Source organism: Anopheles cruzii, chromosome 2, assembly GCF_943734635.1.
Source record: "Anopheles cruzii chromosome 2, idAnoCruzAS_RS32_06, whole genome shotgun sequence".
NCBI lineage: Eukaryota > Metazoa > Arthropoda > Insecta > Diptera > Culicidae > Anopheles > Anopheles cruzii.
Window position 1 is genome coordinate 5,288,091 of NC_069144.1, and position 14,391 is coordinate 5,302,481.

The 14,391-nt window shown below is 49.5% G+C and overlaps 1 protein-coding gene across 1 annotated transcript; it reads left to right on the forward strand.

The window, feature by feature from the left end:
- Positions 1 to 301: 301 nt before the first annotated feature.
- On the forward strand, positions 302 to 7,114 carry LOC128275781 (leucine-rich repeat and immunoglobulin-like domain-containing nogo receptor-interacting protein 3). The gene is made up of 3 exons (XM_053014406.1): positions 302 to 1,099; positions 1,936 to 2,096; positions 5,962 to 7,114. Exons 1-3 carry the CDS (start codon positions 302 to 304, stop codon positions 7,112 to 7,114), a joined length of 2,112 nt encoding a protein of 703 aa, XP_052870366.1.
- Positions 7,115 to 14,391: the final 7,277 nt, after the last annotated feature.

Below are 14,391 nucleotides of genomic sequence, written 5' to 3' on the forward strand. Positions count from 1 at the left end.
AGCATGTCTCATTACGGTTAATGGGAACCATTTCGGTTACTTCCACAATTCGGGACAGCAGTACTCAGATTGATTCAATAAACAAAAGGCAGCAGGGAAGCATAATTATGAGGCTTACTTATTAAATTCCCACATTCTGTCTCGCTCCTCTCCCCGACAGATGCAGAAACGGCGAACCACGTAAAACAACGAGGCGACAGTCGAAGAACTGAGACTGAGAACACCCACAAAGCGGAGCGGAGATTAAGAAACTCCCAGAGCACCTTTGGACCCTTTGGAGACGTCACTCACTCGGGGAACCATGACAGGAGGCACGGAATCAAGCAAATCGGCTCTGGCGTTGGTGGTGGTCCTGCTGGCCCTGCTCGGTATGCCGGCGGCGTTCGCCTTCTGTCCGTCGCTGTGCACCTGCGAGAGCGATCGCTATCTGCGCACGTCCTGCATCAACGCGTCGCTCGAGGTCGTCCCGATTCAGCTCAATCCGGACGTGCGCTACATCAACCTGACCGCGAACCAGATTACGAACGTACACTTCACGCTGTCGTTCTACTATCAGCTCGAGTCACTCGATCTGTCCCACAACCGGATCGATTCGCTCGGCTCCAAGAACTTCGAGTCGCAGGAAAAGCTGCGGACCCTCAACGTGAGCCACAACGTTCTGCAGGTACTGCAAAAGGACGCATTCCGGGGGTTGAAACGCCTGGAGCTACTACTGCTCAGTGACAATCTGCTGGAGCAGATACACCCCACCGCCTTCCAGACACTCGTCAGCTTGCGGCGGCTCGAGCTGCGCAACAATCGCCTGGTGAGCCTCGAGTTCGGAGTGTTGAAGCACCCGACCGCCCTGGAGTCGCTCCTGCTCGACAACAACCAACTGCTGGAGGTACCGTACGACGGGAACTTGGAACACTTGCGATCGCTACGGCACCTCGAACTGTCCACCAATCTGATCGAGTTCGTCGGGAACGATAGCTTCGGTGCGTTGCACGATCTGCGCACGTTGCAGCTCGCCGGCAACGTGCTGACCGAGCTCGATCAGGGCGCGTTCAACGGGCTGACCGCGTTGCAGCTCATCGATCTGGCGGATAACAATCTAACGGTAAGTGGCACCGTCGCCGGCGGTGCATAATGCAGTTTGTCCACGCCCGTCGGACGGTAGCGCACCCCGCCTGAAGTTACACGGGGCCACACGGATTTGAAATGCAAATTAATGGAATTTAATAAACCATTTCCATGCCATTAAATCGGCTCGCCTCGGCTCGGCTGGCCGTTGGAATTGGAATTCGAAATCGGGTTCCATTTTTGATCGGTGGCGCATCGTTACAGAGCGCGCGCCCAGCGTTGCAATTGGAACGGATTATGGGGCCATGAGCCATAAATTAACGAACGCGCCCGTGTCCGTGCGTGTTGTGCTTGGGGCTTGGGCTTGGAAGCAAATTTGAAAGTTGTATTTTTGTCACCGATTTGTTGTCTTTCGGTTGCGACAGACGTCCCTAAATGGGGTCGCAAGCTTTAATGGGGAATATTTAACCGAATGGTATCAGATTACAATGCTTGGCCCACTTTAAGCCAGGTTTATACAAATGGTGCTTTTAGTGACGACTTAAAGAGATGGAACAATTTCATAAAACTTTTATGGTGAGACACATTTCTCACCTATTATCAGTTCGATTTTAGATCGATGCTTCGATCTTCTAATATTGACAGATGATGTAGTTCCAAAAACGGAAACAAATTGTTGTCTGTGGCGAACATCACAACCCATCCCCTTCGAGTTCACACTTCAGTTGCAGTCACTGCGCGTGTTACAATCACTTTGTTGTAATCACACGCCCAACGGGGGAATTTACGTCCTGTTTTCCTGTCTAGTCGATGCCGTGGTGTGAACAACATTTTCACTTTCATCATTTTCACCTTTCGCACCTCTTTCCACAGACGATCCCCACGGCCCAGCTGGCGAAGCTGTACAATCTCACCACGCTGTCGCTGAGCGGCAACTCGTTCGTGCAACTCCCGGCGGTCGCCTTCCGGAGTCTGTTTCAGCTGCGCGAACTGCACCTGGACCGTCTGGACCGGCTGGAGCACATCGACCCGAGGTAGGTGGTACAACGGCAACGAGGTGCCAGGTTATCTTCCCTTCAACCACCACGGTGCTGGCCATCGAAAATCGATAGCAAAGGGCATCCGAGAGGTGCGATCGAACGCGATTGGTGAAAGGGCGATACACAGTTCGGTTGTTGGGGAGCTGTCATCAATTTTCGTAACTCCGCACTGGGGATTAGGGCCGTGAACTCTCCGCGGCACTTTCATTAACGACATCACCACGCAACGTTTCGGGGAGGCCATCGGCGCAATGTTTATGATTTTATGAGCATCACCACGCGCCATTGGTTCGGTTCGAGTGGAAGCATGGCGCGATGGCTTCAGTGCTCCGCTTTGTTGTCTGTGGTACCGGTGCCAAATGACTCATTTATTCGTCACTCGCCAATGCGTTTGCGAGGTGCCGCGGCTGGTGCAAGTAATTTCTTTTATGATTTCGCACATTTAATGATGAGTTTTGTGACCGCTGTGCGTTCGCTCATTTCCCTTTGGAATGCGACAGGAAAAGCGCGTTGCCATACCTCAACGGTTTTCAGTAGTTAAACCGCGGAAATATTTTTAGAACGCAAATTTGTATGCTTTTGTCAGTTACCTAGGACGGTTGTGCCGTTGCTACCGAGAATTATGCTAAATAATAAATGATTGTAATCAAACATAAGGAATGTTTTATTAAAATAGGGTATTAGTAATCTGAATCGCGAACAGAGAATTCCACTTTCAGAATTCAATCAACATTCTTGTGTTAGGTGTGTGCCCTTGGTTACGTGCCATTTTTATGGGCAATTTTTTTCTTAAAAACTCACCAGGATCCTAAGAAAGGACTGTCAAAGTCTTCCAAAAGGTCTTGGAAAGTTAAAGATTAAAATACGATCTCTAATCATCGATCTACGATCATGCGTCATGCTGGTGCTTTAATACGACTATGGCCATCCTAATACAAATTATAATAAAAAGAATTACCAAGAAATTGACTACAAAACATAATTTCAGGCTCAGATTTATCCTTAGTTTTAAAAACTAGTGCGAAAAATATAGAATCAAAGCATAAAAATAGAAACAAAGCGCCTTTTTTCCTGAATCCTTCCTTTCCTGGATGCGCCATTTTTGGCTGAATATTGAGCAACTGAAGGTTCCACGAAACGTTCAAACATTCAGTCCAACTCGAAAACAAGTCACCAAATGTTGCGCATCCCTCAAATGCAGCAAGGGAGCGACGTCAGAACGAACGCAAACTCACGATGACTAACGTGCGCTGTAATGCGCCGCGCGGAAAATGCATAACTTTTAGCCAAATTAAAACGGACCATTGCCGGCTGCTGCTGCATCCGCGGGCGCGCTGAAGTGTTCCGTGTGTTCCGCTTCAGGACACGCAATTTTGTGCTCAGCTGCGTGAACATTGTCTCACGGCCCTGCTGCATACATCAAACAAAACCCTCGGTAACCGGGCGCCCGGGTAGTTCGTATTTTTACACCCCGCGAGTGAAAGTTTTCGGTGTGTAATTTTGGTGAACCACTAAACCCCGTCGTGCACCGTCGTCGTCGTCGTCCTCGGGCGTGGCGCAAAAATAGCTGCTCGCGCGAATAGAAGTGAAGAAAGCACATCGCCCAAATAATAGGTCCCGCGCAAGACGCGCGAACGTCCCTGGCACGTTCCCCGGTGTGCAAGCCAAGCTGCTGCCTGCCGCCGGTTCCTGGGAGTTCATCATGGCCACCGAAGAGTTTCTGCTACGGACGGAAAATTGATAGCTTGGCACCCGGATCGCACACGGCACGGCAGAACAATAGTTCTGCGCACCGTCGCACCACGGCATGCACGGAAAATCGTGAAAAACTATTTTTATACTGGCAACCCCGGGACCGGGCGTCGAATCGTCAGGGTGGCGCAAAGAACGGGTGCACCACCCGCCGGTTTGATTGTTAGCTGCCAAATGTTGCTGCCAAAATGCATTTCCTTCGACGGCCCCGGTGAAAGATCCTTGCGGGCGATGTAAGCAGCGGATTGCTAAAGGAAACTATTTCTGACACGTCTGACAGTCTTCCTTCGGAACCAGAGTCACGGACGAATCGGGTTCCATCACCGGGGCGCTGGAACATGACGAAAGACGAGCCATTGGTGTGATCATCGCGAAGCTCGCAAGCTGCTATTTTCGGTCGTTTCGGGCTACGGGGAACCAGGGATTCTATGATTGACTAGTAGTGTCACATTTTATTGTGCCATTGGATTATTACGAGAAATACGCGGAATGGTCCTTTCGTTGTGACTCCTTATTGGGTTGTTCAATAAGTTTTCCCAAAAAACTTATGGTAACAGCTTTTTGGGCGATTTCCGCACATAAACTCGTCTCGGAGCCGAAGAACCATGTTCACACCTCTCTTTAGCCTCTTGTTTTGATTCAGGACATGGTGATAAATATTGTTTTTGGACGTCCTTGACGTGGATCGTTTTCAAGGCTTGTACGACCACGTTTAAATCTCTTTATACTGTACTAATTGAAGGCGAAGAGTACTTATATACTTTCAACGTTCGTTCATAAATTGCCTTTGCTTCTAAACCTTTCAACAATAAAAACTCTATCAGTGCATGATACTTGATTTTTTCCATTGTAAGAAATACTGTAACACGTCGATACTAAATGGTTTGTAATCAAAGAATAAACTGACAGATTGAAATGCAACTTCAGGTACGTTCATATGAAGAGTGTACCAACATAGAGTGTACTCTTCGTTACCGAAGCCCAAAACTTATTGAATAACCTGCTAGTTCGCATCAGAGAAATGTTTTTTTAATCGGTCAATCGGTCGTCAACTCAAATTTCTCAGCCTTGAGGTCTTCCGGGGATTGAGACCGCGTGTCTGGAGGCGTCATTGTGAATGAAGCCAAACGTTAATTCAATTTTCCTTAACCAACTTCATGACGCACTTCTGCCATTACCCAAAAGAAGAGCGCGCGATGCGATGCGCGAGTGGAATGGATGATTATGTCACCGCTCACCGGGCGAGTTCCCGAAGGTCCTTGTTGATTGCCCCGTTCATCATACACTACTTCATTTAACTCAATGGCTGCAAAGCAACAGCACGAGGAAAAAAAAGACCCACAGTCCCGGAGGTCCCGCTATCATCCCACGGCCAGCAGTCGCAGGTCGGGCAAAATGATGTGGAAGATGCCCCGGTGTGCGTGTGTGTGTGTGTTAGTTCGTAAAACGAATATTTACTGTTATTTGTGGGCGGCTTTGGGACTCGGAAGATAACGGAGCATCCGCGGCACTCCGCGACGGTACGCCGGTAGCCGAGTCGCGGGGAAATATGCCTATGAGTGCACGACATTTTTCTTCGAACGCACGACACGGCCTCCGACAACACTTCCGCCACAACATCCTTTTCGTCGTCGCTTCTCGCACATACAAAGGCACACCATTTTGTAAACGGGGACCCCCATTAACAATGCTATCTTATGATTGCCACTCGCCACCAACGCGGCCGCGGCGTCACATCAGGCACAGGACTTCCCGAGCTGGGTGAGCCGATGTGAGCCATTTGCATGCGCGTGTCTGACACTTCTTTATGTCTGGAGAGGGTCCCTGCTGGGGGGCCCAGAAAAAAATAACAATAATAACCGTAATCTCATCCTCTCCGTTCGAACGAGATGCCTAATGGCGGAGAGCAAACGAAGAGCGGGTCGGCATAATTCAATAACTGGTTGATTACATCCCGCAGCTCGCGTTGCCCACGTTTATGTTGCGCGCCGATGATTTACGCCCCATTTGTGCGGGCGAAACGATGATGAATTGCGTATTAACGTCCCCAAAGAATGTCTTGCGACGAAGTACCAAAACACTAATCCCTCGTGTTTCTCTCCGACAGAGCTTTCATCGACAACACCCACCTGCAGGTGTTGACTCTGGACGATAACCCATCGTTCGAGGTGCTTCCGGTGCGCCTGTTTCACGGAAACCCACACCTGACCGACATCTCGATCCGTCGGAATGCGCTCCTCACGCTCGATGCCGTTCAGTTCCCGCTCGATCGGCTGCAACGCCTAAAGTTGGCCGGTAACCCGCTCGTCTGCAACTGCACGATCCGCTGGCTGTGGCGTCTGGTGACCGGAACGATCGAGGACGATGACAATGCCGATGCGGATGGCGTCGGATTCCTGGGACGCCCGCCACCGGACTCCAACATCACGACGGTGCTGCTGATCGATAAGGACGAGATTGGGTGCGATCTGAACGAGGACGGACTGGTGACCCGGCGCACGCTGCGCAACATGTCCGAAGGGGACATTAACTGTCCAGCTCACCTGGCGACCGTGTTGAGTGTGCTGCTGGCGCTGGTTCTGCTACTCCTGGGTGCCGGTGCCATGCTGGTGTACCGCCGAAGGGCTCGCGAACGCAAGAAAATCCTGCAGGAACGCAAGAACGTCCACGAACGCATCGTTCCGCAGAAGGTGGACAAGCTCGAGCTGGAACGCTATCTGGCGCAGCAGGTCCTGTCGAACGATTACCGTGAGCTGCGGCCACCGGCTTGCGATCTGCCGGTCCGGTACGATCTGAAGTATCCGGACCAAACGTCCCACCCGGCGGCGGTGGCAGCGGTCGGTGGCGATCAGCATCCCGATGCGGACTCCGATCACTACGAGAACATCGACTACCTCCAGCATCAGCGAGTGCTGGGCAATGGGTCGGCCACGATCGGTGGTGGCCCGGGCCCGACGATGAATCCTTTCCACCAGCTACAGCAGGCGCAGTACGCGTACGGACATCACCCGCAAGGTCGCCAGGTACAGCCCGCGATGACCATGCAGCATCCGCACAAGTTCCCGCATCACCATCCGCACCACCACCACCAGCACCATCAGCACCACCAGCATCAGCAGCATCCGGATCCGGGAACCACGAACATGAGCACGCTGCCGTCGGCCGGGTCGACACCGGCCCGGAGCCTCAACAACTATTCGCCCAACTTCTTCATCTACGTCGTGTACTCGCACTTTGTGCTGATCCTGCTGGCGTTATGATGAGGCAAATGCTGTGAAGTGCGATGAAGAGGACACCACGGCCAAGGCTAGTAAGTGATCTGTTATGCTGCGGCGGTGCAGGACAATGTTGTTCCCCTTTGGATCCCGTTTACCGAACACGATCCCCGGCGATCGTTCGATCGTTCCCATTCGTTTTCTAGGCCATATTAGTGATTAAGCTTTGCCATTTTATTCCTCATTTTCCTTTAAACCCTTCAGCGGTCGGTTTTTGTTAGCGCATTTATTGGATTGTTTTCTTCAACTCACCAACGACGCCTTGACCCCTTTTCGGATGTTATTCTAAACTTAGAGCAGTTCGTTCGTTTCCTTCTTGTCCTTACTAACATTCGTGCAATCGTGCTTAGCCTCCCCTTTAGAGCGTAAGATAATCATTTGAGTAACTTCCTCCGACGGAAGAATCTGTTGCACCCGGACCCTTCGGTGTGTGTGTATTGTGTATTGTAAATAAGGGACTGCTGGTGGTGGTTCTGGAGCCGCCGCGTGTTCCGTGGTTTGGGCCGGACCCGGAGAACTCTGTTAACGAATTTCTAATTCCCGCTCTTCCTCGAAAACTATTTTTGTGTCCCCCAAATCGGCTCCCTTCCGCCAGTGCCCCCGAAAGCGGCAGGAGGAACTGTAGGAGGTTCTGTACAGTAGATAGAGATAATTTATATTTTTCTAACCAATTTAAGGAAACCAAGCAAAAGTGCAGCAAACACGCAGCGCAGCGTACGAAGAAGCGAGTAGATAATGAGCCAGCATCATGTAGGGTGGAAGAAAATGGCAATACAGTGTGTGCGTGTGTGTGTTGGCCTGCAAAACGTGACTCCTACACATAAACATAAACCGAAACCGTACGCACCGGCGCCCACGTTTTGATACCGAAACCCACGTAAAGCCGAACTTTATAAAAGACAAAGTAAATATTCTAACGTTTTCCTACACGGCGTGAGAAGAAAGCAACCGAAAGAGTGAAGCGGAACGGGAAAAGCTTAGAGAAGGAAAGAAACAAAACAACCCGAAAAAAATGAATATTCCGAGCAATACCTATATTTAAGAAGTGTAACAAAAATCCGAAATTTACCGAACAGAGTAAAAACAAATGACAAACACTTGCCGTCAAAACATGATAAGTAAGCAACACGAACACGGTAAGCGAATAATAGCGTTTTTCTTGTGTAACAACTTTGCCCCACATTCGACCGAAACTGCCATAGCCAAACACACAAAAAGCGATTAAATATTTTCGATCAAACCACAAACACACGCAAAACGCCACAACCACAAGTAGCAAGTAAGAACCTAAAACAAAAACCACAAACAGCTGCATGGAAACTTATAATATTAAAACCCGAGCAAAAACCGAAAAAAATGTGTTAAAACTGAGTTGTTATAAGACTGAACCGCTAAGAAAAAGGGGAAGAAAGAGAAATAAATTTGACTACAGAAACGCTGTGCCAACCTCGCGGGTTGGCTGCAAATCTTTCGCACAATTCACGTCCGAAAACTCACGGCCACGACTCGACGCCACGCCACGGGACGCTCGTTTGATGTTTGGATGAATACTTGATCGCTAATGGTTAAGTAATGGGAATCGGGAAAATAAACTCAGAGACATCGAACAGCTGACCCACAGCTCGGCTCGGCCACTCCAAGCTCCTTCCGGTGGAAGGAAACTTCTGCCCGATTGTGGGGGGGACAAAAGGGTAAACAGTGCCTTTTTTCGATCGATTTTCCGATTTCCCTCGGACTCGGAGTGTCACTCGGCAGGGGGGACATACACGTTAAAGTAATTCATCGATTTGTTTATTCATTTGTGTCTTTATTTTAGTCTAGGAAAAGTGGCTCGCTCGGGAAACCTTCCGGTCTCATCAGTTATTAATGGTTGAGAGGTTTGCTTTCAAAACTCTCGTCCGTCCGTCCGTGCGCACTGTCCTCCGGGGGTCGCCGGGTTGCCGGGAAAGGTGAATAAAATAACAGATAATTTGAGTGTACAGAGTCGAATAAAATGTCCACATGTGCGATTGGTGCGTGAGTGAGGCTCGCCTAGGCCTCGTTGCCATTATCCTCGAAGCCTTTTGTTGCCGGCGTTGAGAGTAAGACGTTGGACGTTGCATTATGCACGAGCGAAGTGCACCAAGCACCAAGTGACCATCGATGGCTGATGGTGGTGCACTTCTCGAGTGGTGCACTTGCCAGGTACAGGTAAGTGAACACACCTTTCCAAGGAACCCATGCCCATTGCGTAGAGAAGGTAGAACCGCACTAGAGGCCACTCCACAGTCGGAATCCATTAGAGGCCTACACACGCCGCATTCAGTGCGGGGACCTCGTAATGCAATCCTTGGAACCAATCCTCTCCGGGGTACTACATTTTACGGTTTGATCGTAAATCATTTATTTCTGAACGGCTTTCATTCAAAACCTGGGGCCCTAGGTCGACTTCCGCCGCAGAGCGCCTGAGGGTTGCTCTGATGTTCGAGGAAATGGCGAAGACATTTAAAAGCGTTAAACGTATTAATGGACTATCGATTTCAAGCATCGGCCCCTATTTTCCTGTTACTTTTGTCCCATTCTAGTGCTCCAGCAGCGATCAGATGCTGCCGCTGTCAGAATTAAATGGCGGGCAAACCGAGCATTTCAAGCCTTTTGACGCACCGCAACATTAACATCGCTCGGCGGAAGTTGTCCTCGGGGCGTTCGGCTCGGAAAAGGTGACAATATGTCACCGCCCTGCGTAACCGCGAAGCTCGTGAAGATAAATTCGTGGCCATTAAGTTTCCCACTTTATCTGTCCTCCCCTCTGAGTCGAGTGCGCAGGAAGTTTCGATTCGATTCGCCTTTTTTCGCTCCCCCCAGGCCGCATTGTTCTTCCCGCCGAGTGACGCAGCGCATAAAAATCGTCGGGAAATTACTTCCGTCATGGGGCGGTGCGTATGTTTGGCAACATTGCAGCAGCCACTTTATGAGCAACCGCGGAAGTCTCGTCCCTGGGTTCTCCATTCATAGACCACCGAGTTTACAACTTGTTCAAAGTTGAAGGACGCCACCGCCAGGACTTCGCGTCCCCCGAGAGTGGGCCCGGGGGAAGGAAGTCGGACGGGCAGTAAAAATCAAGATTTTGATAACAATTCAAACTTTTACGGCCACCGGCGGCGAAATTCGGGGGGGAGCGACCGATTTGCACTGACTCCGCTCATCAAATGGCGGTTGACGGTGGGTGAAAAACGTTTCCCATTTTTGCTTTTTTGTGTCACTCCCAGGTACGCGTCCGGGATTGATCGGATCGAACGCCGGCCCCGGCGTTGCTGGAAAAGGGAAAGTAATTCGGAAGTTTTATGATTTTTTATGATTTTCCGACCCCCCTCCCCGTGCTCGTGGCCATCGGTGGTAAGGGCCACTTCTTCTAGCTGCTTTACACCCAAAAAACTTGCCGCCCAAATGACGCTAACGACATTTTGATTATGCGCCTAATGATGGCGGGAAATGTTGGTGGCCGTGGGCCGTGGACCGTGTTTATGGCCGCCTCGTCGTGTAAGTGGGTAAGTTGAGAATCCGGCCAACGATATGGTCAATGATGCATTAAAATTTGCTACTTCTACTTCTGCCTGCAAGGCGAATGCTGCGTTCGAAACTCGGCGATCGGCGTTCGTTAATCCGAAGCAGGACGATTGTATCGAAAGTTTGCGTTCGATTGGTTACACTTTTCTTGCTTCCCTAGGTTATCCTTCCGGTCTTTGGCCAATCCGAATATCAATTTGAAAGAATAACATGGCTTTATTTGCATGGAGGGATCCCTTCCCGTTCTGTAGAAGTTCCAACTCCTTCACTCAAAGTTCTCCTCTTCCGACACATTCACTTCAATTCCATATTTCAGACGTCTCATTATCATGCCAAACTTCTTCGGTGATAGACTTTTGGTCCATCCTTTGATTGGCAGGTGATTGGAAACATACGCGCGCACTGGAGGCACCTGTCCGGAACGCCAAACGGACTCGAAGGATGTAGATATTTTAATAAAAGAAAGTAAAAACTCTCGACATGGAACAAGCGAGTGAACAGCGTTCAATATCATTTTCTAGCTCCCATCTTGACGCTGATCCATGGCACGGCCTTGGGACAAGGAAAAAAGAAAGAAACAATATTATGCTTCTACTAAATCATCGAAATCGACATCGATTGGCAGGACCCGGCACGGCCCAGATGCTCGATAGAAACCCGGTTATTCGGTGTCGCCTGGCAGCAGGTGCCGTCGACGGGCTAACGTTTGTTGCAATCGTCGCACACAATCCGAGTCACCCGAGATTCTTCTTACGCTCCACCCCCGGTTGTGACATGTTCCCGAATAGTTGTGCATAATTTGAGCATCGTTTTCCCCGCACACGCACGCTGCAGCCAAGTGTACGATCGTCAACGGGAAGCCAATAAGGCGTGGCGCAACGCTCAAAAATCCTCGTGGCGCAACGCTCAAAAAAAGAGGAACGCCGGTCTCTCTTTCATGCAAATACAATAAAGTGCTCGAATTGATTTTCGCAATTGCGGGCCAATTGCCGAGGACGGTTCCTCGTGGCGCCGGATCACGATTTCCATACAATTTCCTGCCCGGCGTGGTCCTCGATCGAAGTGTTACTCTTTGCTGTGCGGCCGCAACGGTGAGGATCTCCGGATTGGCAAAGTTCCCGGAAGTCCCGGGGTCGGTGATGACACTCTGTCACAATCGAATGCCACTCAGCAGGAGACGCGGAAAGTGAAAGCTCCACCTGCAGAATTTCGGCACTGGAAAACTCGTGGAAAACTCGTTTCGGTTTTGTTTCAACTCGAGTGGGCCAATATTGACTCTACGGTGCGTTATGCGGTCTTTTCGCGTCCCGCGTGGCCAACTTGTTGATGAGCTGATGATTAATTTTAATCACGAACTTATTTGCACAATTTTCACCCTGTTGCTTTCGGAAAGCTATTTGTGAGTCACTCGATCGTTGTTTATTTTTGTCGTATTATTATACAAATTCCAACCGCAATGAATTGATCGGTTGGTTGAGAGATTTAATCCTTTCACAAAAAAAGCCAATCTCTCTTAGCCGCTTACCCCACGGAACTAATGTAACCTCGACAGATTACTAATCGCATCTGCGATCGCTTGCCGCAACGGAACACACTCGAATTAGCTGATTAAAAAGCTTTTACCCGTAATCGGATCGTGACGCGCATCGAACCATAAACTAGCGCTAAATAGCGTCCGCAGGCCACGTGGGCCGGCGGGCACGTCCCTTTTGTGAGCCTCCATTTTCTCGTGCAATCGAACCGGGCGGGTCAACAGGACTCGAAAAATCGTTTCCAACCTCAATCAGCCTAAAACAAATATCAATCAACTCCGGTCCCGCTCCGTTCGCCGTAGTTGTGTGTAATGATTAAACGAAAGCCGTTTCCGGCCGGCCGGTCGGCCGCCCGGTAGAGGCCTAGCGAGTGCACCGAACGGGAAAACACGTGCCACTCGTCCTCGCGGCTCATCCGGTGAAACTGGAACGGATTTTCCACATCGAGAGAGAAACAAAAAAGCGGGAAAACTAAAACTAGACCATAGCGCGGTCACTAGAGAGTACCGGAAACGGAGTCCGGCAAGGCCCGCCGTTGGAAAAATAATTATGAGCGCTCGAGAGAGAGAGAGAGAGAGGTGATGCAGAATCTTTTTTGCTGCGGCCCTCCCAAACACCCAACGCTGTTGAACCTGACTGCAATTTACAAAAGTCAATCGATTGGAACTCGCTTTGAACCCACCACAACCGCCGCCCGGTGGGGTCACTCTTTTTCCGAATCGTTCTATTCTCTCGCTGTTTTTTTCGCCGGAACTTTTCCACAGCTTTCACAGGTTTTCGATTGACCACGGACAGCCACTGGAAGCCAGTTTTGCTAATAATCGGAACATTGAAAGCCCTCGAAAGCGACCGGAAGTGAGCGAAAGCGATAAAACCTGTTTCGCTCGAGTAGGACGCTTCGAATTGCATCGCATGCCCAGCGATGGAAGGAAGATGTGTTTTGGCAACAAATCATTACAATGTTCTAATACTAAATTGTTCAAACATTTAAAAAACAAAACAATAAATAAAACAATTTTTTGCTGCATTGTGTTTCGTATATTTTCTTAACTCTTTCTTATCGTTAATTTATTTCGTTCGCGTCGATTCATTTTTATCGGTGAAATTAGCCCCGAGCCGACAGATTTTGCGCCAACGATTTTGTAACAGGAACCTAGATCCGATAAGAGGTAGCAGATCGGACCGATTAGAGCGATCGTCAAACACCATTCGTCTCTCTTGATCCGCCGAATCCATATCGCAACGTAGGCCGCAGATCGGGGCCGATTAGAGGGAAGAGTATGCGTTATCTACGGGAGCCATCCATCTCTCTCTTTCACGATCCAGCCAGGGTTGTAGCTCGCAGTGGTAATGAGGGTTCTAAATATTTGCGCCAAATTAATTAAATTTCGATAAGTAATAATCAGTTAATTATGTTGTTTCGATCGGTTCGATCCGTTTTGGTTTGACACGGATCGAGATGCGTCCACTTTCGTTCGGTGGTGCAATCGGCCGCAAAATGAACGATTGTAACAGGAGCCTATGCCAGATCGGAGGTAGCAGATCGGGCCGATCAGATCCGGAATGTGTGTACGTTATCACCGGACACCGTTCATCTCGCTCGGACTGCAGTGTTCAGCGATCCTTCATCTTCGGCGACCGACAAAACCGATCAGCCAGCCAGGGCTGTAGCTTAGAGGGGTTCCAAAATTACTCATTATGTTCGCGAAATTTGTTTTATTTCGGTAAATACTATTTAAGAATTGATACCATTTTTATGAGTTACATTGGTGAGTCTTGTCACACATCAAACATTTGTCACCTAATAAAAAATGGCGGCAAGATTTATTACACCAAATGGCCATCTAAACCATATGACTGATGAAGCTGCGACTGTCCGGAAGCACTAGGAATCATCTGCTCCATAAAGCACCGGCAATGCGACAAACTCTTCCGACACTCGCCGATAGGCCGAATGATGAACGAGTTCGACATTTATCTCGGCCATTCCCGTCCAACCGGTCGTAGGGCGAAGTTGTTTTCTAAACGTCAAAACAGGGATTTCATGGGAACAAAGCGCATACGCGCTGGGTGTCGAATAAATTTAAAGTAACCTACACAGGCCTCGGTCATCAGGACCATGTGGACCGGGATGGATGTGTGGCGGACCACACAAACACATGTAAATATACGTTAGAATAAATA